This window comes from Pinus tabuliformis, chromosome 6 (genome assembly GCF_031772625.1).
Source record: "Pinus tabuliformis cultivar Carrire ecotype Pingquan chromosome 6, CPIR1, whole genome shotgun sequence".
Lineage (NCBI taxonomy): Eukaryota > Viridiplantae > Streptophyta > Pinopsida > Pinales > Pinaceae > Pinus > Pinus tabuliformis.
Window position 1 is genome coordinate 399,321,417 of NC_142292.1, and position 22,292 is coordinate 399,343,708.

The window sequence follows — 22,292 nt, forward strand, 5'->3', positions numbered from 1 at the left end:
ACTAAAAATATGAACTAGATAACATGGTATATGCTTAAAGTTTTTTGTTGGTAGGTGTCTAGCAATAAATGACCTTTTCAGATCTCCAGGAATGATGAAGAGATGCGCTGTATTATATTCGTTGAAAGAGTGATTGTAGCAGCAGTAATCTCAAGCTTGATGCAGCAGCTTGATTCCCTTTCATTTGTCACCAGTGATTTCTTATCTAGAGCTACTTCTGTATGCTGTGGGAATAAGCAGCGCAAAACACTTCAATATTTTTCAACTGGCAAGGTGGATTTCATATTTCTATCATGTAATGCTGTTTTCTGTTTTTAATTCTTCAAAAGGCTGAATTAGAGTGAGCTACATACTTTTATTACGTAAACCAGTAAATGTGATTGAACAGGTGAATGTTTTGGTTGCCACTGACGTTGTTGAAGAGGGAATTGATGTGCAAAGTTGTAGCTGTGTCATTCGTTTTGATTTGCCAAAAACAGTACGGAGCTTTATACAGTCTCGCGGACGTGCTCGTCAAAGCAATTCAAAATTTATCCTTCTCCTTGAGAGGTATTATTATGCTAGTTATCAATAAGTAAATTATGTGGTAGAATTGATACATCAAGTTATCAACACTTGTTTGACATAACAAAATAGCAGTGGTTCATTTGACAACATAGACAAAATAAAATGGCATAACTCATTTCAGGATGATGAATGGGTATTGGTGTCCCATGAGACTTTGTTTCTCTCTTGGAGGTTAATGGCTCCTGTGATAGAGATTTCAGCATATTAGAGACAAAATTTCTACTTGATGCTGAATTATGTGATGTAATTTTTAATTGAAACTGTCATTTGCATAATGATACTTATGCATTTTCCTCGTCTTTATTTCTTTGGATTGTGGACTTGGCAATATCTTTCCTGTTTATGTGTTTTATGTTTTGTTTATTAGTCACCAGTGTTTGAGGTTTCTATCTATGTGTGTTGGTTTAAAATCGAAATCCTACCAATGTTCATGTGTTCTTTCTTTCATTCTTGTTGTCTAATCTTTCTGTTAACTCCAGAATATTATCCCTGTTGTAGTATGTTGTTTATTTTGCTTAGACTCCATCATTGTATGCTTTTATGTTACGCTTCTTAGAGATTCTTCCTAGGTATTTGTCTCTTGATTTCTTTGATGATTTATTGGTTGTAGTAAAATGCTGGCCAACTTCTTTTGCCATCACCAACATCATTATCTTGGCATTGTATACATTTATGGTTAGGTTGAGCTTCAGTTTGTAGCCAAGTCACTTGACATTGGTAATGGGGACACATGGATATTGGGGCATGGGTCTCTGACAAGGACATGCGGATTTTTATGGAGCACGTTGCCACAAAATCTACCAACCCTAGTGCAAAGCCTTGATAGGCAGATCAAAAACTTAGGACAAAAAGAGATCAGCTACCGCTGTCATGTCAACAAACTTTCTCTAGCTATTTACTGGTGTTTGCACCACAAGGGAGGCTTCCCTATAAGGTTCACCAAAATCATATTCAATAAGAATGGCTCAAGGTGGTGGATGGCGTCCAGTAATGGGGGATAGAGTAAATTATAGGCCTGTTATTAGTTTGAGTTTTGCATATTTTCAATGATGGGGTATACAATGTCATATAACAGTTAGAAGAAAAAGCCTTACAATGGCAGATCAACAAAGGATGAAGATTTTCAATGGATTTAGAGTTTACAATGGAGATTTTTTGGCTAAAACATACATAAAACAACAATAGATTGATGACATCATCCCTAGAAATAGGGTTAACATGTAAAAAATGCTAGATTTTGGTTTTAGACAATTATTTAGTGCAATTCCTGTTTACTGAACAGTGACACATCAAAGAAAATTACTTTTTAGTGATATTTGATATAAACATTAACCCTAAATATCTAGAATTTAAGAGAGAAGAAAGATAATTCAATAAAAGAATAGGATTTTATTGACACCACCTAGACTAGTGCTTTTTTTTTAAATGGGAAAACGAAGTCATCTAAGGCAAATTCAATGAGGACGACGTTGTTGAAAGAGGTGAGATGGCAAGGGCATCTACTTACAAACCTTAGCAGCTTCCTTTCAAGGGAGATTTTAAATTTAAGAGATGTACAACTCAAAGTTGTCTTAAAGGATTTCAGGAAAACAATTTGGCACTTAATAGCCTTAACACTTGGAATTTGGAGCTCTTCTCATGAATAAGGTCATCCCTATAGGGCTAATGGCTCACACGTTTGGGTTTGTTTTGTCACTTTTGGCCTAAAGCTAGTGGGTTGGCTTGTAACCCAATGTATTGTTGTGATTTAACTTGTACCTTAGGGATTTTAGGCTAAAATTATGTCTCGTCATCCTCATATAAATAGAGAAGTGGATCACTTGTAATTCATCATCATCAATTGACTAGTTCAACCCTCATTAGGAGAATTCCATCCTCTTTCTATCTTTGCAAGATGTGATCTAAGGAGTACATTTCATATTGGAGCTATTTTCTTGCCTTTGGAGAAGTTATCTTGGATCAATAAAGGATTGCTCATGAATTTCGTCTTGGAAGTGATCTTTGTTGTTGAGGAATTTTTCATTTAATGTCTAATGTTTGGAATGTAATGGTTATCTAGGGTTTTTCTATTGTGCATTACTCATATATGGAATGTTAATGGTACTCCCCTTGGTGAAATCTTGTGGTATCTCTCTGAAGTTCCTTTGATGCCTCACAAAGATATTAGATAGGGTTTTGTTGCTAGGGCATCAAAATATCCTTACTCCATTGCAAGATCTAGATAATCTTAAGCATCCATAGACTCCATCAAGCCATGAAATAGGCAATGGCCTTGTCTAGTTAGTGATCAAGTTAAATTTCATCCACAAGGTAAAGTTTGTTTTCTTTCTTTTCTCAAATTCGACCCTCTTAAGGATAAGCGACCCAATTAGGGCTTAGTGTGAGTTGATCTAGGAGAGATATTTGGTCTTGGAAGGATTCAACAACAAGAATTTGGCTTGAATCATCTTGCTCATGGCTATAACATAGGTTTGGTACTTGCATGGCTTCTTGCTTTCCTTGAAAGTTCCTCGAGTAGTAGCATGTTTTTCAGCGTGTTGTAATGTATCCTCTAGCCATAGCGGTCTTTTCCTTGTAGGGCGATCACGGGGAAGAGGATCCAAAGGGTCCATAGGCTTCATGGGAACATCAATGATCTCCTTCTCGGATTCAGGCACAAAGGGACCTTCTAAAATATCCATCTCATTAGTATTGTCTTCAAGAGGAGTAGGTGGAAGGAGGTCCCTTGTTTTTCTAAGGTCAACATCTTCATTGAATGTCACATCCTTGCTAACTTTTGCCTTCCTTTGACCAGGAATATAATTCTAAATGCTTTAGAATCTTCACTATATCCAACAAATGTACGTTTCCTTCTTGTAGCTTCTAGCTTGTTTCTTTTGTTTTTTGGTACATGGAAGTACACTAGGCAACCAAAGATTTGGAGATGACCAATATTGGGCTTGACACCCGTGAATACTTCCTCAGGATTCTTGTTTTCCAAAACTTGATGAGGCAACCTGTTTTGAACATATACAGTTGAGTTTGTTGCTTTAGCCTAGAGGAACTTTAGCAGCTTTTAATCATGGAGCATAGCTCGGGCAACTTCCACAATGGACCTGTTCTTTCTCTCAGGCACTCCATTTTGTTCGAAAGTGTAAGGCACAATGGTCTCCTTCTTGATATCTTCCATCTTCCAAAAGACTATGAATTCATTTGAGATGTCCTCCCTATCGTTGTCAGGCCTAAAGATCTTTATTCTCATCGTTGTATGATTTTCCACCAAAGCATTGAATTCCTTGAATATTTCGAATGCCTCGCCCTTATGCTTAAAATAATAGATCCATGTCTTCCTTGAGAAATTGTCAATGAAGGTGATGTAATAAAGATGACCCGCAAGTGAATGCACAAGCGTTTTCTTCCGTCTTGTTTTCGCTAGAGGGGAATTGTCCCCTTGTCTACTTTCCTCTTGCACACCTAGGGCATACTCCATCATGTTTTGCTTGAACATCAAGGATCCCAGAAACCAACTTCTTCAATTTTGGAATTGCGTCATAGTGTAGATGGGCCAGCCTTCGGTGCCACAACTCTCTTTGAAGATTTGTATTATGGACCATGGCTAGAAGGGGTTTTTCGATAACTCTATAGAGTCCTTCAAAGTTCAAACGTAGTTCCCAATGTGAAGGCATTTCTCATGTAGGATTTAACAGGGCAAGTAAGTACTTTTCCTTTAATAAATGCAACTCTCATAACTTTATCTTGAAAGGCAAATATCGAAACAAATTCTTCTTCAATCCTGACAGATATAGTACATCATGTAGCAAAGCAAATTGCCTAGAGTTCAAGTGAATTTTGACAGAAGCAAAGCCCTTTATGGGATGAGTGGTATTGTCACCAAGAATAATGTTCAAATTTGTCTCCCTCTCTACCAGATTAGAGAGTGTTGAATTTTCTAAGTCTATGCGTTAGAAAATTAATTTGTATTCTGCTGGTTTATTTCTTTTACTTGTTTAAAATTGAACAAGCTATTTAATACATTAAATACAGAAATAAACACAATACATCACAACATCTACAAATCATCAACTGAAAGAAAACAAGCACACAAATGACACCGTTATTTTGGACCAATGTCCCCGGAAAAACCCAATGCTGGAAAACCGATGTAGCTATTCTGAGGGTTATATTATTATGCAATCTATCTGAGTACAACTGGGTGCCTAACTGGCTCACCCGACAGAGAAAAATACACGTCAACAATACCTGTATATCCGGAAACAGGTATTTAGAAAACATGTACCACGAAACCCTCTCTGGCACCACTGAAGCTCAGCGTTGGCCCTTCTGGCCTCTGCGTTAGCCTCCCGCTGACTTGCGTCAGCCTCAAGACCCTCTGCGTTAGCCCTCTGAGGCACTATGCAAGGTTTGGGAGCCTCTGCGTCATTCCTTTTGCCCTCTGCGTGGATGACGCAGTCTCTCTGGGCTTTGCGCTACCTTTGCTGGGGTCTACGTAGCTTGGACTCACTGGTGCTCTCGCTCTCTCTGCTTCTGTGCTAGTCTCCCAATATTTTCCCTACCTCTTTGACTCGTACTCACTGCCCCTCGTTGCTGATCATTGATTCAACTCTACAAAAATGAATCATTGATCACTCTGGTGTGTTTTCCAATTGACCCTCAAGCCTCTTGTTATACTTTTCTCTTTGGTCCTTCAACGGCCGAGTTTAAATCTCTAATCAACGACTAAGATTAGATTTGGCTTGATCCATGACTTTTGGAACCTTCTAACCCAATTTTATATTAATACCCATTCATATTTTATTTTTCCTAAGTTTAGACTTGGGAACTCCATTAAAAATATCAATTATTTTAATATCTCCCAAACCGGTTAGAATCTGCCGAAACCATTTCTTGGTCTTGGAGACCTCATGTGCTTTAGCGTCTCCACCAATTTTCATGGATAGAGAACATCTGATGCTACCCTAAATTAACAAAGAGAACCTCCTTGTATCTAGAAAAATGATGAGAAGCCTTGCTATCAACCGACCAACTATCCCAAGAGTCTAGAGGAGATGAACTAGCTAATGCAGAAATAAGAATATATTCAGATTGTTTAGTAACATTGCCTTCATACCTGGAGTTTCTTGGCCTTTTAGGAGGACGATAGCTATCATCACGATCATCGGGGGAGCCTCTTCTTCTTTCATTCCTTCTTCTATCATCTCTTCTTTCATATGACCTGTTGTTGTTGAAGCCATGGTTATTGTTATAGGACCTTGAAGAGTTCCTTCTTGGAGCATCTCTCTTTTCGGGACAATCTCAAGCATAGTGATCCTTTTGATGACAATTGTAGCACTCAACATCTCTATTTCGCCTTCTTGATTCCTTGGAATCTTGATTGGATTGAGGAGGTTTTCTTGGTTATCTTGAGTTTACCAACAAGGTCATTGAATGTCGGGATGTTGTGTTGTTGCTTATAATAGTAATGAAAGTTTCCCAAATGGAAGGGAGGCCTCTTAGAGTTACAATCACCGATTCTATGTCAAGTGTGATTTCCCCAACTCTTAATTGATTTCTAATATGAGATATCATAATAATGTATGATTGCATGGAGTCTCCTTTGTTCATTTTTGTGTCTTTGAGTTGATCTTTCAAAGAGATGATTTGATTTAAATTGTTAACTTCATACATGCCAACAATCTTGTCATACATGTCGTTGGACCTTCTCAAATTTCCAACACAAGCAAGTAGATTATCTTGTAAACCATCAACTATAGTTTGCTTTTCCTTTAACTCACCTTTCTTATGCTTGTTTTTTATAGCAACGAAAGCATTTTCTGGAGGCTTAGGTACTCTTCCTTGAATGAAGTCCAACACATCATTGTTGTCAGCTATGATCTCCAACTTGACTTTCCATGCAACAAAGTTAGATGAATCACCCAACTTTTCATGCTCCTTGAAGAAAGAGGAAGACATTTTTACCAAACGATTTTCCCTTTTTCAATCAGCTTCTTGAGAGATGGATGCTCTTGCTCTATGTCTCTTGGGCTTGTCTTCACCTCAACTCTGATACCATGTTAAATTTTCATCACTTGTTCTATGCTGCAACTATTACTTCAACAATATTTAATAGTATTCAATTTCTCAGTTTTACTTCTTGAACTTTCGAATGATAATAGAGCAATAGTTGATAGAACAAATAAACAATTTGACACAGAAGGACAACCAAGAGACAAGAGACACAAAGTTGGTCAAAGACCAAGGCAAAACGCTTGCAAATCTTCTTCTTATTAGATTGTATTCAAATGTTTAGCAAAAAGAGTACATCCTCCAAGAGTCAAAGTCAAACTTTGACTTAGCCAACATCCAATGTCAATATTCAATATTAAATAATTATTCAAAGCAAAGACAAAGTAGAGAGATGTGGTCAACAATGGTCAAATCTAAGCTCTTGTAATCTCCCCAAGTCAAGAACAGTCAACATGAGTGCAGTCAACCCTAAATAGTCAGTAGTCAACGATCAACACAACCTTTTAAGAACTCGGTAAACTTTAGTCAAACTCAGCCTCAAATGTTGATCACAGTTAGCCCAAAGCAGTCTTCAAAAATCTAGTGAAACTCGGTCAAAAGAGAGAGATAGTTTGCTGTCACTGTCTGCAATTTTCTGTGGTCAAACCAAAAGGTCAACTCCAGTCAAATTGTCCATATTGCCTCGGTTTTATAACCAATCAACTGAGCCTCAAGAAATCGAACTTTTGAAGGTCAAATGAGATCAAGATGTGAAGTCAAACTTTGTCAAATTGCGGTCACACTTTCTAGCTGAAAAATCAGCGTAGAAAATTCAAGATTACCTCCAAGATCCTCGCACGTGTGAAGAGAAGAGAGTTTCCCTTTAACCTATACGAACCAAACAAATGAAGAGAGAGAAGAATGTGTGTTGTGTGATGTCCAAATGAGGCATGAGGGCACTTATATTTATATGCAACTTGAGGGGTGCCATCTTATCCTTGAGATGTGTCTTTTGACCCAAGGCCGACCTTGACAATTTTGAATTTGTGGGCTTGTCCTAAAAAATCCACTTTTCCTTATTCGAATTGAGTGATGTTTAGGTCGATTTTGGTCCTCTTGAAAAGAGGAATTTAAAGCAATTATTATCTCCATCAATTGAGCTTTCCAATGTGGAATTTAACCCTATTTGCATAATTTAACAGATGTGATTCCATAGTGCTTGAATCACGTCAAACAGAGTTCGTATGACAACGTTATCGCATTCTGAAGGTATTGACCAACAACAAAAAAGTCAAACCTGATGACACATGGCAACATGGAAGCTTGTACGTGGAAGGACCGTTCATTCTAGATTGATGATGTGGCACACAGTTGGTAGAGCTTGGGCACGAGACATGGTAGGTGTAGGGTGGCATGTTAAATTGAGTGTGCAAATCGCAGTGTGGAAAGTGGATGAATCATAGGACGACACGTGGACGAATCCAATCGTGCCACATGGCACCACTGGATATGGTCAGTAAGGGCCAAGTTAAAAACTTGTTTCATGCACTGACACCAATAGGATTTGATCCTCAAATGTATTTCCCACAAGCTCCATGCCTTACCTCCAAACCATAAGTGGAACTTATTATATGATAGTCGCAATCTTATATTTAAACATGTCATGTTTTAATGTGGTGGAAATGGGGGGCAGAGCTGCCAAATTTGGCGGCCTTGCAAAAGTTAGAATGTTGATAAAACTCCGCTAGACTTAGCCATTGAATTATTATGCCACTTGGTCGAACCTTGCTCCAATATTGTCGACTGTCGCAACCATGGTTATATTTGGCAGTCCATTGAAACAAACACTGCCAACATTTATCACCAATGGTGCTATGTAGCATGGAGAGCAGGCAGGGTAGAGGTTTCAACGTAGGGACCTTCCATTTGGTAGATTATTACATGTTGAAGGTTCCATAGTTGCAAAAAAGAAGGTTGTTATGAAAGCTTGATGGTTAGTGGGTTAACAAATGTGGTTTGTCACCGTTCGACCTCGTCGTGAGTATTATAATAAATGTCACATTGGTAATATGCCATCGGACCTCGCCGAGGATATTTAAACCTATGCCATAGTTGGACTCGCTTGATCGAATGAAATGTAGTGCAGTATGCCAATTGGACCATAGGGTCGTTCTATTGGATGTTGTTCGAGCCACGATATAATTGACAGGGCCGTTGATATGGTTGGGCAATGCCATTGTGCCACGAGAATGGATTGCAGGAGTCACTACCGTCATCTCGCCCTAGTTCACTATGTTGAAGGAGTCTATTCAGTCAGAAGAAGGGCAACCTCCATTGTTGTAGACTTGTCATCTTTGAGTAGTAGTGTGGAAAAAGTAGGCAGCAAGAGGAAGACCGTATACGAGAAAGGGAGTAGCTAGAGGGAAATGCTTTTTGGGCCTATGTTCAATGATCGAAAGGAGTTGTGTTGACTAATAAAGGTAGATTGAGGATCTTCAGATTTGAAGGGAAACTACTGTTAGAACTGTTCAAGATATGTGGACTAAAAGTAGTTGACGAGTGCACTACGTCAACAAGTAGGTCAATTGTATCTTGTTCAGGGCAAATTGGCTATCATAGTTGTTGATTGATACCTAGCCCTAGTAAGTAGAAGATTTCTTTAGTCTAGGACCATGCATTTCGCCTTTGCCATGGATTCCTCATACTTCTCGTTCGCATCAGGGTCAACTGGGACAACTTCTATTTTGAAGGCATAGTCCTTGATGCGATGTTTATCCAGGATTGCCAGGATCCTTACCTTCCAGATGACAAAATTGAAAGCCTCGTCCAATCTATCCTGATCCCTAAATTTGCTCACTACCATCTCTGCTCTTCTTCACTAGACTCCCTCTAAGTCTTGATTTCCCTCTTGGAAATCCTCCTGCCAACTGTCGAATCACTCCTCTCCGATCCCCGTTTGTTGTTGCAACTCGGATCTGGGTTTCTTGGCTTGAAATTCGTCGAGGCAGTGCTTCCCTCTACCTCGGTTCCGTGTCCTTAGACACTGTTCTGTACTGACAGAACCAGCGTCCCACCAACTCCTCAAATCACAATCTGGTCAGCTACCTTAGCCCCGACAATTGAAGAATATGAGCCCTTCAGTGTATGCGCAATCATGCTGTAGGTTGAATCTGCTCCTCCCGACCAACTGCATCAATCCTTCCTGGATGAGAAAGATGAAGTCGCTCTGCGTGAGTCTGTTTTGCCCCTCTCTGCCTCTACACTGGCCCTTCTCCTGGCTTAAAATGCTGACACAGGCTCTGTGTGAGCCTTTGCATCACCCTCTTTGCACTGTGTCACTCCTCCTCTCGCCTCTTCAGCTCTGGAAGAACGTTGTCTCTCGGGACAACTACTTCTCTGCTTCAAATTCTCAGATTTCTTTAGCTGGTGGCTTCAGTCCTCTTTGATCGGCAATCGCTTTGATACCATGTGAAAATTTCTGAATCTAACACATCAGAAACCCCTATTGCAATATCTGGTTTACTATCTCCTACTTTTTATTTACATTATCAGGTTATTTAATAACATAAACATCGAAGTAAACACAATTGCAACCTTCACAAATTTATAGATCAACAACTGAAATAAACTGAGACAACATAATTATTTTTGGACAATCGTCCTCAGAAAAACCCAATTCGGGAAAACTGGTGCATCATATATGAGGGTTTTATTATTAAGCAAATTTATGAATACAACTAGGGTGCTAGAAATGGTTCAACCTTCATAGAATATCCTCAGCAGTAGTACCTCTATCCAGAGATAGATGTTCCGGCAAATCAGCAACTGGATGAACAATCCCGCAATGACTCTGGCTGTTCCTTGTGATGGACAACGAAAACTGTTGCAAGAACTCCTGTGGAACTGTGTGACCGTTCCTTGGCTCTGCGTCAGCTGATCAGCTCTTGGTTTGCCCCACGGACTCTCCTAGTGCTGCCTCTGAAGCCCTCTTCAACTTCTGTGTTAGCCTCTGCGGCTTCTGCGTCATCCTCTACGATCCTCTGCGTTCTTTGCAGATGAAAAATCAATAAAAGGCGGAAGGTAAATGAAGAAGGGTGGAAAAGCAAATTGCGGGGTAACTGATGTACAACATTTGCTCCCTTCTACATTCGTACACCCAAATATGTGGATATCCCTCATCATTACCACCCTTGAGCCCATGTTGTCTGGCCTTGAAACCCCTATGTCCCCATTCACCTCATCATTATCCACATGCCACCTACCCCTCGAAGGGTGTACCTTGGACATGTCCTTCCCTTTAGGGGTTGGGAACACCTAATAAGGTTTTTTATTCAAGATTGCAGGTGGGATTTCATCTTGAACTTGGCCTCCTTATATGGGGTGCAAGCCCTCCAAGGGATCATGATTGCATTTGTAAGGTGAGCGTTAGGAGCCATGGGCCACCATTTGTGTAGTGCATTGATTGCCATACCATGGGTTTCTTCAGCACCACTATTAGCTTGTTCATTTCCCTAGTTATTCAACAGATGATGCACATGGACCAAGATGCCCCAATCGGCTACACATTGTACCTTACACTTGGCAGTTGATCCAAGGCCTAGAGGATGTTTTGTCTTTCCTAGGGAGACATGGGAGGGCATGTGTCATTTTTGAGCCCTCTTTGATGGAGCATTGACATGATTTTGAGCCACTTGGAGACCCTTGAGACCCATTTTGGAGCCCCAAGCCCAAAATAGGAGTCCCAAATATGTTTTGTAGCATAATGAGGACGTCACACTCTTCATCAAGATTTTTTAGGCTCTCTACCATAATTCTAGCACAAGAGGCCTCAACGCTGCCTCCCTAGGCCTCTTTGCATGCATGACGTTAGCCTTGCGTGGGCTAGAGAGAGAGATTAGTTAAATTTTAAAAGCTATCATGTTGCGTTGTAACCATGGGTGGGTTACTTAGGATTTTAGTCATGTTAGAGGGGCTTGTTCACTTGTTATTCGAATTGCTCAGTCATGTATATATTTGAGAGAATCGCTCTCATTTCAAACCATCACTCTTTGGATTTTTAGCCTATTGGCAAATTCAAACCTACAATTCGTGGAAGATTTTTGGTTATTATGGATGCATTTTGATGTGTAGATAAATTTGTCAACTTTTGGAGCTTCTATATGGCATTGTTATGGATGGATATACTCTTCACTATCTTGTAAGTGCTCTATATGATGAATTTGTTATCTTTGCTAATGTGTAATGCATGGAATAATGTCTCATGTTTATTAATGTGCCCTAATTGTTGAAGTATTGTTTTAAATTGTAACCATTGGGAATTTTTGCTTGTTTTACTCATTTAATAGTGAATGAATGATTGTTCCTAGGGGATTATTGCATTTTATCCTCGAAAGTCTGTTAACAAGTGTTTAAGAGGTATAAATATCTAAAGGGGTAACAAAAGTTTGTTCCTTTAGGTGTCCTTGAAGGGCGAATTGTGAAAATTCCTAAACCCGGAATCCCTACTGCAGCGAATTGATGTTACTTCTTCTACTTATTAATTTATATGAGTTATTTATTGTGTTCTATGGCAAATATCGAAGTAAATACAACTGCAGCATTCACTATTTAAATTTATAAGTATAAACAAGAGACTAAACAAGAAAGAAATACAACACACATCTACCCAGTGATTTTGGACAAATGTCCCCGGAAAAACCCAATGCAGGAAAATCGTTGCAGCAATTGAGGGTTTGTATTATTAAGTGTGAGAATTTGTGAATCTACACATCAGAAATCCTATTGCAATCACTCGTTTATCACATCCTACTTGTTTTTACGTACAAGAAGTTATTTAATTATTTAAACAACGATGAAAACAAGTCTATTGCAAACTATACCTACATACAAATCATTAACTGAAAATAGAACGAGACAAATACACAAGGGACACCGCTATTTTTGGAGAATCGTCCCTGGAAAAACCCAATTCGTGAAAACCGGTGAGGCATATAGAGGGTTTGTATTATTAAGTAGATTTTTGAATACAACTAGGGTGCCAAATTCAGCTCACCCAACAGAGAATAAACCTGGCAGTAATACCTCTATCCAGAGACAGATATTTTGGCAAATCCACCAACTGGATGATCAAACCCCATAGGTGACAATGTTGTTCCCAGTGCTGGGCAGCGATGGCTGCTCCAAGCTTTGCGCTGGATCTGCATCACCTCCTGTAGGAGTTGTGTCACCCTTCAAGTGAGCCTTCCTTGCTCAGAAATCAATATGTTGAAGTGCTGCTCTCTTTGCCTCATAGAAACCCCAATGCTACCTCTAAATGACTGTGTCAGCCCCTCTGGCTTCCGCGTCGCCCACTCTGGATCTGCGCTATCTCTCCTAGTGCTGCTTTGCTTCTCTCCTATGTATTCTCGGCCCTGGACTGAAGTCCCTCTGCTGAATTTCCCCTCACTGCAACTCAGATCACTAGCTCGATTTTCCCAGCGAACCACGCCCCAAAAAAATCAAACTCTTTGATCTTTCCAATATATCTCCAATTGACGCTAAAGCCTCCTCTTATACTTTTCCTGTTGATGAATCAGTGATCGTGATCTACTGTCTAATCAACAACTAAGATTAAATTAGACTTGATCCTTGTCACTTAGAAGTTTCTCACCCATATTCTTATTAATATCGATTAATATTTTTATTTTCCTAAGTTTAGACTTAGGAATCCATTAAAAATATTAATTATTTTAATAAGTCCTTATCTGGGTGGAGTTTCCCCCAAATGACTTATGGGTCTTGGAGATCTCGTGTTCTAGCCCCTCCACAAAATTTCGGAGCTAGAGCACATTCAATGCTACCCAAAATCAACATTCCCTCTTAGTGAGGAATGTGCTCTAGTAACGCTTCTCAACAGAAGTACTACACTGATCCACTACATTGGTCCTCTGTGTTGCTGATGCTTGGTTTGTTGCCCTTCATCCATTGCATTGTTGCTTTTGGTACTGTTGCCCATGACTCTGCCACTACCACTACTATATCTATACTACAACTCCCTCTCAAAATGCTCCATCATGCTGCCCATAGCACTGGGATTGCTAACTGCTACACTGCAACTTAGTTACTGAGAAGTAACTGGAGCTTCACCCAAGCACTGATATGCTGGTCAGTCCGGATGCCTCGTGATGTTGAATCTATTTCTGTTGCTAATCTGTGTTGACCCTCTGTTGCTACTGCATACTGCTTTGTGCCTCTCGCACTGCTACAACATCCACTGTGCTGCCTCAGACTTTGGCACTCTAGCAATGCCATTGTCGCTCCATCACACCTTGCTCCAACTGACACCTGTCATTATGCTATTTTCGTTAGGGGCTCCCATAGTCGCATGTGATCCAAGAGTTTGGGCACCTCAAGGATCCTACCCCTCCATGTAGTCGTCTTGACTACAACTTGATGTCGCCCCACCTCTTCTCTAGAGGTGCATGAACATTCATGGCACAATCGCCATCCTCGCTTTCCTTGTCAGCATTTGCTGGAGCAGCCTTTGAGTTAGAAGCCTCCCCCTTACCCTTCTTCTGGGGGCACTTGGTGGCATAATGTCCCAGCTCCCCACATTTGAAGAATCAGAACTTGGTTATGTCCTTCTTCTTTCTCTTCCGCTGCCCTTGCTGTTCTGATGATATGAGAGTTGCATCCTCGTCCTCCTCCTTGTTGACTCGGTCTCCCTTGTCGCTACTCCTTGTCCTGGTCAACCTCCTGAGCTCTTCTTGTTGAAGTGTTGTCCGCATCTCCTCCCAACTGAGGAGAGTCGCTCTGCCCAAGATACTTTGGACAAAAGTCTCCCAGTCCTTGGTGACTGCATTTAGGGCATTCCTGACCATGAATTCAGGATTTGGTGTATATCCCATGGAAGTCAACTGGTCACAAAACCCTTGCAACCTGAGAAGAAAGGGATCAATCTCATCTCCTTTCTACATCTGGTACTATCTCAACTGATTTTCTAATAAAATCTTCCGTTGGACGGAAATGCCCTGATACAAGGTGGTCAACAGCTCCCACATCTCCCTCGTTGTGTTCGTCTTAGCAATGTGTGGTAGTACATTACCTTTGATCCCGTCTAGGATCATGCACTTGGCCTTAGCCTGGGCCTCCTCGTACTTCTTCAACGGATCAATGTTGACTGGCACAATTGTTGATTTTGGGTAGCATCGGATGTGCTCTAGCCTTGAAAAGTGGAGAGGATAAGGCACATGAAATCTCTATGTTGACCTAGGTTGTCATTGATGTCAATAGGGCAATATTCTAGATACTAGATGATGATATGAAGCCAAGGGGAAGCAGTGCAGATCCATGAAGAAACAGGAGCAAGGCAATCAGGAAAGCCAAGCCATGAGTAAGAGTCTGTTAACGTAGGAGTTAACAAAGGAGGAATATCAAAGGTATTGCTTATGCTTAAGAGTATTGCAAAATATCAAAGCAAGAGAGGCATATTGGAAAAGACAGAAGCCATCAAAGTATGAAGGTATTAGAGAAGGTCACTAAAAGACATTGCAAAGCCAAAGGAAGATATTGGAGCAAGAGGAGCCACATCGGAGGAGCATAAACCGAGCTATCGGAGCTATAGGAGGAGCCATATATATATGCCAAAGAAGAACTATCAGAGGAGCATAAAGAAGAGTGGAGAGTTAAAGGAGCAGAGCAATAAAGAAGAGTGGAAGAGTTAAAAGAGGCAGAGCAGTATATAATATATATATGCAAGATACACTATCGGAGGCGGAGTGTATATATATATATATATATATATATATGGAATACACTATTGGAGGCGGAATATCTATATATATATATATCGGACAAATCATATCGGGGGGTTCTATTATGTGCCACTACCCAAAACCCCCGACTGCGATATACATGTGCGGACCCGACGATATATATATGTCTTGGTGTATAAACAGGTGGAGTCCGCTAAATGTTTCGAAGCATGTTTTTTCAGTGTATTTCAAATATTCGGGCTCTAAGCCTTGCCACATTAAAACATGCGAATTGCTATATATATATAATTGCGATACGTTGCGGACCCGCTACAACATTATGAAATGGTCTATTGTTATATCGCATCCGCTTATCGGAACTTGCATATCACAATATACAAAGGGCGGTCACCCTTGATAGCGCTGATTGCGATAAAGTATGCGGACCCACTGCAACATTGCAATATGGCTTAATACTATGTCGCATCTTCCATATCGGAAGTGCTTAAGGCCTTGCTGCATTGGAGGCACCGATTGCGATATATGTTGCGGACCCGATGGTCCTATTGTAACACACCCTAATGCTATATTGTGTCTGCCATGTCGGAAGTTATCCATTGCAAGTCTTAAAGGGACAACGCTACAATCTGTGGATTGCGATTACACAGCGAACCCGATGAAGTTATAGATGGTCGGGTTTTTCCATGTATTTCTGTGTATTTCAAATAATTGTATTGCTCGGGGTTTTGAAGGCCAAAATGCATAAATAACGGTTCCGATAGTTCAGTGGGCTTGAACGATGGCGATTGCGATTGCAATGGTGACGTGGCATGTGGGGCCTCCTGATTGGTACAATCTCTCCGTAAACAATAAAGCCCTATGTATGAACATTATTAAAGAAAAAAATGGGATCTCTCTGATATTGTTTAATAAGCATCATTTCCTGTGTAATTTGGCCTTCTCTTTTGAATTAATGTGTCTGTGAAGCATTGGTTAATTCGAATAGGCAGAGGAAACTACAATGACCGAGGAGGGAAGCCGAAGGATCAAGCGAGCGCAGAGGAAATTACAACGACCGAGGAGGGAAGCCGAAGGATCAAGCGAGTGCAGAGGAAACTACAACGATCGAGGAGGAAGCCGAAGAGCTAGCGGAAAGAGGAAACCAACGGTCGGAGGCATGAGGAACATACAAAAACAGAGAATAAGGAAAGTTGAAGGTTGGTTAAAAAGCTGGAAGAAACAAAGGTAGCAGTAGGGTTCAGTAGAACAAAAAAGGGCCAAAGGACCAACATGACAAGAGGTATTCGAAGGACGAGCATCTATGTTGATTGCGTTACCCTATGAGAGTCTCAAACCTGTGATGAATTAATCAGGTACACAATGTAGTTTGAAGAACAATTCTGTGATTTTATTGTTAGGATATTCCGACACATAGGATATAGTTAAGTTCAACTTGGTCTAGTGTAGAGTTAGGTAAAGTGTGTTTCTTTACCGTTGTACATTTTGTAACTTACAATCCGACGGTCACGATATGTAGTGATTCGACGGTTCACTCTCTCCTCGGTATTACCGACACTTGATCCGTGGCTTGACACCCGATTGGTCCATGAGTTCTATTTAAAGCGCATGGAGGGTCATTGTTCGGGTAATCCGTCTATGAGAGAAAGCTTATGTAAATTTTCATTCTTTGATTAATAAATTGTCTGTAGTAGCCACGTTGGCGCAGGCCGTGGACTGTTTCCCTCTTTGAGGGTTTTAACCACGTCAAAAATACTGGTGTATTGATTTGAGATCTGGTTGTGAGCGGTGTCCTTTTGGTGTTCTTTCTGAGGAACTTACCCTGTAAATTCCTACATGGTATCAGAGCTATTTGAGGGTCGTGTCCGTTGGTGATCCAAATCTGAAGCCGGTAGAACTGCATCCGACTGTCGTTTCCTAGGTCTGCTGTTTCTGACTGCTTTCGGGCCGAAAGGACTGCTCTGTTGTGTTTGGAGCATCTGTTCCAGTGAGGAACCCCTTTCGTTTCACGCGAAAAGGTTTCCGATAGCCCTAGCTGCGTCATTTTTAAGATCTGGAAGTATACAGTCTTTATTTGCAGTTTACTGTTATTTTCTCTCTGCTTATTTCGGTTTCGGTTTATTTACCTTTTTTTTAACCGGATCTATACCTTTCATTTCTGTGTATGCTCTTTGCCCTGCGACTCTGTGCGATCTGGGCAAATCAGAAACAGAAAAGAAGGATTTTTCTCATGCGTATGCTCTTTTCCCTGCACCTTAGTGTGATCTTGGAAAATCAGAAACATTGAGAAAAATATTTAGTTTTTCGGCTAAAGCTAACTTTGAGCCGCAAGGTTCATTTTTGAAAATATCTAGTTTTTTGGCTAAAGCTAACTTCGAGCCATAAGGTTCGTTTTCTTTGCATGTCTGTGTTGGGTTTTGTGTTTTGTAGGGAAAAAGAGCTTTCTCAAGGCAAGCACGCAAACCAAGGCCCGCTCCCCTCTCTCTCTCTCTCTCAAAATTTTTGTATAGATCAATTGGTTCAAAGCTATTTTAAGAGAGTAGAGGTCTTGGGTTCAAGTCTCCATTTTGTGGGGGCGGATTTTTTCATTCTCGATCATTCGCGCACTTTGCCGGCAACTTCAACAATTTTTTTCAAAAAGCCATAACTTCATCCGGAAGCCTTTTTCAGAGCCGTTTTTTTTAAAACAGCCTAATTTTTCGAGATCTATCCATTGGAACACTTATTTTCAGCATCTTCAGCTTCAGTTTTTTTTTAAATGGAAAGTCCATGCCAAGTCATTCTTGACAGCACTAACTACTTCCAATGGATATCCTACATGGAAGATTTACTTAGAAGTAAAGGTCTCTACAGAATAGCCACAGACCAAGAGAAGAAACCAAAAGATGAAGACAAGGCTGCAAAATGGGAAAATAGACAAGATCAAGCACGTGGTTTGATAGGGATGTCTATTTCTCCTGATCTTAGATTCCATATTGCAGAACTTGAGACTCCTCATGAAGCATTGGAACAAATCACTAAAGTTTTTGGGATTAAAAATGAAATTAGAGCCCATCAACTTGAAAATGAGTTGCTTACATTGGATCCTAATAATTTTTCTTGCATTGAAGATTTCTTGTCCAAATTCAAGACCCTTAGATATCTCTTGGAAGGTGTTAAGGTTAAGAAAGAAGATAGTAACCTTATTTATTCCATCCTTACTAAGTTGGGACCAGCCTACTCTGTATTTGTTTCCACCTTCCATTCTACAAGGGAAGCTTTCATTTGTCAGGGAAAAGACTACAAGGCCCCTTCCTATGACTCTTTTTGTGATTCTTTAATAAGAGAACAAGAAAAACTCTTACACCTTGGTCCTCTTAATCTTGGAAACTCTTCCAAGAAAGCGTTAGCCGCCCAGCAGCAACCAAATTCAAAGAATCCTAAGAAGTCATATCCTAAAAAGAATGGTCCTAAACCAAACAAGGGTCCTAAGCAAACTCAGCCTCAAAATGAAAGATCATTTCAGCAAAATGATAGGACCAATAAAAACAAATGGAAGAAGACTGATAGACATTGTAACTTTTGTAATCGAGATGGCCACTTAGAATCTAAATGCTTTAAGAAGATGGAAGCCTTGGAAGCCGCAATGAAGAAACATAACATCCATGTGGAGCATTCTTCAACTTCAACTTCAACTTCATCTTCAGGAATGGCACTTTCTGCATGTCGTTGTCAATCATCTCAGTCTGGTTATGCATTAAATGTATCTTCTTCTTCTCATTCTCATGAGTGGCTCATTGATTCTGGAGCCTCTTATCACATGGCCAAAAACAAAGCCATGTTTTCTTCTTTAAATGATTGTAACACCAAAAATATGTATGTTGGTGATGATAGATCTCTTAATGTTGTAGGGACTGGAACTGTTCATCTAGACAATGGTCAGTTTAATGATGTATTATGTGTTCCAACCTTATCCTGCAACCTTTTATCTGTATATCAGATAACTCATTCAGGTGAAGGTAAAATTGTTGAATTTTCACCTCATGATGTTGTAATCAAGGATCTAAGAGATCCTAAACAGATTCTAGCTACTGGTATTGCTGATGATTCCACAAGGTTGTATAAGTTTCACAACTTTGGGTCATCAAATCTTCCCTCAGTATTTGTTGCTCATAATGATGAAGTGAGCAAACTTTGGCATGAGCGATTTGGTCACTTAAACTATTGCTCCCTTCAGCATCTATGTAAAGAAAATATGGTGACAGGTCTTCCTATGGTATCTTGCAGAGATGGTGTTTGTTCCGGATGTGTACTCGGAAAACATCATCGGGACAGTTTTGAAAAACGTGCCTCTTGGCACGCCTCAGCCCCTTTACAGCTTGTGCACAGTGATTTATGTGGTCCACTTCCTGTTGCTGCATTCTCTGGCTGCAAGTATTTCTTAACTTTCATTGATGATTTCTCCAGACGCAATTGGGTATACTTCTTAAAACTCAAGAGCGAAGTATTTAACACTTTTTTGGCCTTCAAAGCCTTTGTTGAAAAACAATCTGGACATCAAATTCTTAAGCTAAGAACTGATAATGGTGGAGAATATGTTAAAAACACATTCATCAACTTTTGCATCGAAAATGGAATTCAAATGCAACATACTGTTCCATACACTCCACAACAAAATGGTGTAGCTGAAAGGAAAAATCGCACCTTAAAGGAAATGGCTAATTGTATGCTGCAATCTAAAGGACTCAGTCTTAGTTTTTGGGCCGAAGCAATTAATTGTGCAAATTATATAATCAATCGCACTCCTACTAAGGTTCTAAAGAATATCATTCCAGAAGAAGCTTGGAGTTCCATTAAACCAGATGTAAGTCACTTTCGTGTTTTTGGAAGTGAAGCATGGGCCCATATTCCAGATGAAAAGCATAAAGATTTAGAACCTAAGAGTGAGAAATGTACTTTTGTTGGATATTCTGAAGATGTAAAAGGTTATAGACTTATTCCATTTAAGTCCAAAAATGTTATCATTAGAAGAGATGTAAAATTTGATGAAAATAAATCGGCCTGCGAGCCTAGTCCGGCGAATGTGCCACCTCTTCCTATCTCTTCTACTTTTGAAAACATTTCTTCTTCAGATGATGAAAGTGAGGATGACAATCCTCCCCCACCTTCTCAGGATCCTCAACTTCCAAGATGGGTCCGTGCTACTCGGGATGCAGCAGGTGATCTTGCCGGTGATCCTACAGATCAGCGACGTACACGTTCTCAGTTTGAAAGAGCCTCTTCTTTACTGGCTCAAGCTCCAGTAAATCATGATCCTGACACTTATGCAGAAGCTTCAGGCCATCCACATTGGGAAGCAGCTATGAATGAAGAATATCATTCATTGTTGGCAAATGATACATGGGATCTTGTTCCTCTACCAAAGGGACGCAAACTTGTTAGATGTAAATGGGTTTACAGAACCAAGTATGGACCAGATGGGAAAGTTGATAAACATAAAGCTCGTCTTGTTGCTAAGGGCTTTTCACAGGTTGAAGGCATTGACTACACTGAAACCTTCTCCCCTGTTGCCAAAATGAACTCTATGCGCCTTGTTCTTTCCCTTGCTGCCTCTTTAAAATGGGAAGTCCATCAGATGGATGTTAAATCTGCCTTCTTGCATGGGGACTTGCATGAAGAAATCTATATGGAACAACCCATTGGCTTCATCCAAACAGACTCCAGCCTTGTATGTCGACTTAAGAAATCTCTTTATGGTCTCAAGCAAGCTCCTCGGGCTTGGTATGCCAAAATGGATAACTTTCTTTTAGAATCTGGCTTTTCTAGGTGTTATTCTGACAATACTGTCTACACCAAGAAAGTGGGCAACTCTCTTATCATCCTTGTTCTTTATGTTGATGATCTTATTCTTACTGGTAGTGATCCCAACCTTATAAACCATGTGAAGTCCAGCGTTAAAAAGAAATTTGAAATGACAGACTTAGGACACTTACACTATTTTCTCGGTCTTCAAGTCTTGCAATCCAAGGAGGGTATTTCCCTTTCCCAGTCCAAGTATGCTTGTGATATTCTTCGTCATTTTCACATGGAAGACTGTAAGCCAGCCCCTTCTCCCTTTCAGTCTGGAGTCAAACTTTCAGTCTCTTGTACTTCTCCTGAAGTTGATGCTACCTTATACCGTCAACTTGTAGGAAAACTCTTGTATTTAACCCATACTCGTCCTTACCTTTCCTTTGTTGTTGGCCTTGTTGCTCGTTTTATGAAAAACCCCCGTGAAAGTCATTGGAAAGCAGCTAAAAGAATACTTCGTTATGTTCGAGGTACAGTACAGTTTGGGATTCATTACAGTGCCAAAGCAGCTCCTCTATTAGTTGGTTTCACTGATTCTGATTGGGCTGGTGACCCTGATGATCGGAAGTCTACTGCCGGTTATGTCTTCACTCTTGGTTCAGGACCTATTACATGGGCTTGTAAGAAACATGCTGCCATTTCTCTTTCGTCAGCAGAAGCAGAGTATCGTGGTGCCGTGGAAGCCAGTAAGGAAGCCTTGTGGCTTCGTCAGATCCTATCAGAGTCTGGCTTTGAGCAGCAGCATCCAACCACACTTTGGTGTGATAATCAAAGTGCCATTCAGCTATGCAAAGATCCAGTCCAGCATCAGCGCAGCAAACACATTGAACTACACATGCACTTCATCAGAAAGCTCATTCATGACCATGTTCTTGAAGTGCAATATTGTTCAACAGATGATCAGGTTGCAGACATCTTCACAAAGGCTCTCACAGAGGTGAAGTTCACTAAACTTCAATATATGCTTGGAGTTCAGGAAGTTGTCACTAAGGGGGGATAGGCTCTAGTGCCTCCTTCCTTCTCCTATTGTGTCATATTTGTAAATCCTTCAATCCTATCCCAAGTTGTTCTTAAGGGGGGATGTTAGGATATTCCGACACATAGGATATAGTTAAGTTCAACTTGGTCTAGTGTAGAGTTAGGTAAAGTGTGTTTCTTTACCGT

The 22,292-nt window shown here is 40.3% G+C and overlaps 1 protein-coding gene across 2 annotated transcripts in view; it reads left to right on the forward strand.

Annotated features, from left to right (window-relative positions):
• The window catches only part of LOC149258986 (endoribonuclease Dicer homolog 3a-like), a 290,704-nt gene that overhangs the window by 194,101 nt on the left and 74,311 nt on the right, over nt 1-22,292 (forward strand). For both annotated transcript variants that reach the window (XM_089417176.1, XM_089417185.1), the window contains exons 11-12: nt 90-273; nt 389-549. In XM_089417176.1, the coding sequence (XP_089273302.1) occupies nt 90-273; nt 389-549 (345 nt within the window). The remainder of the gene's footprint in view (nt 1-89; nt 274-388; nt 550-22,292) is intronic.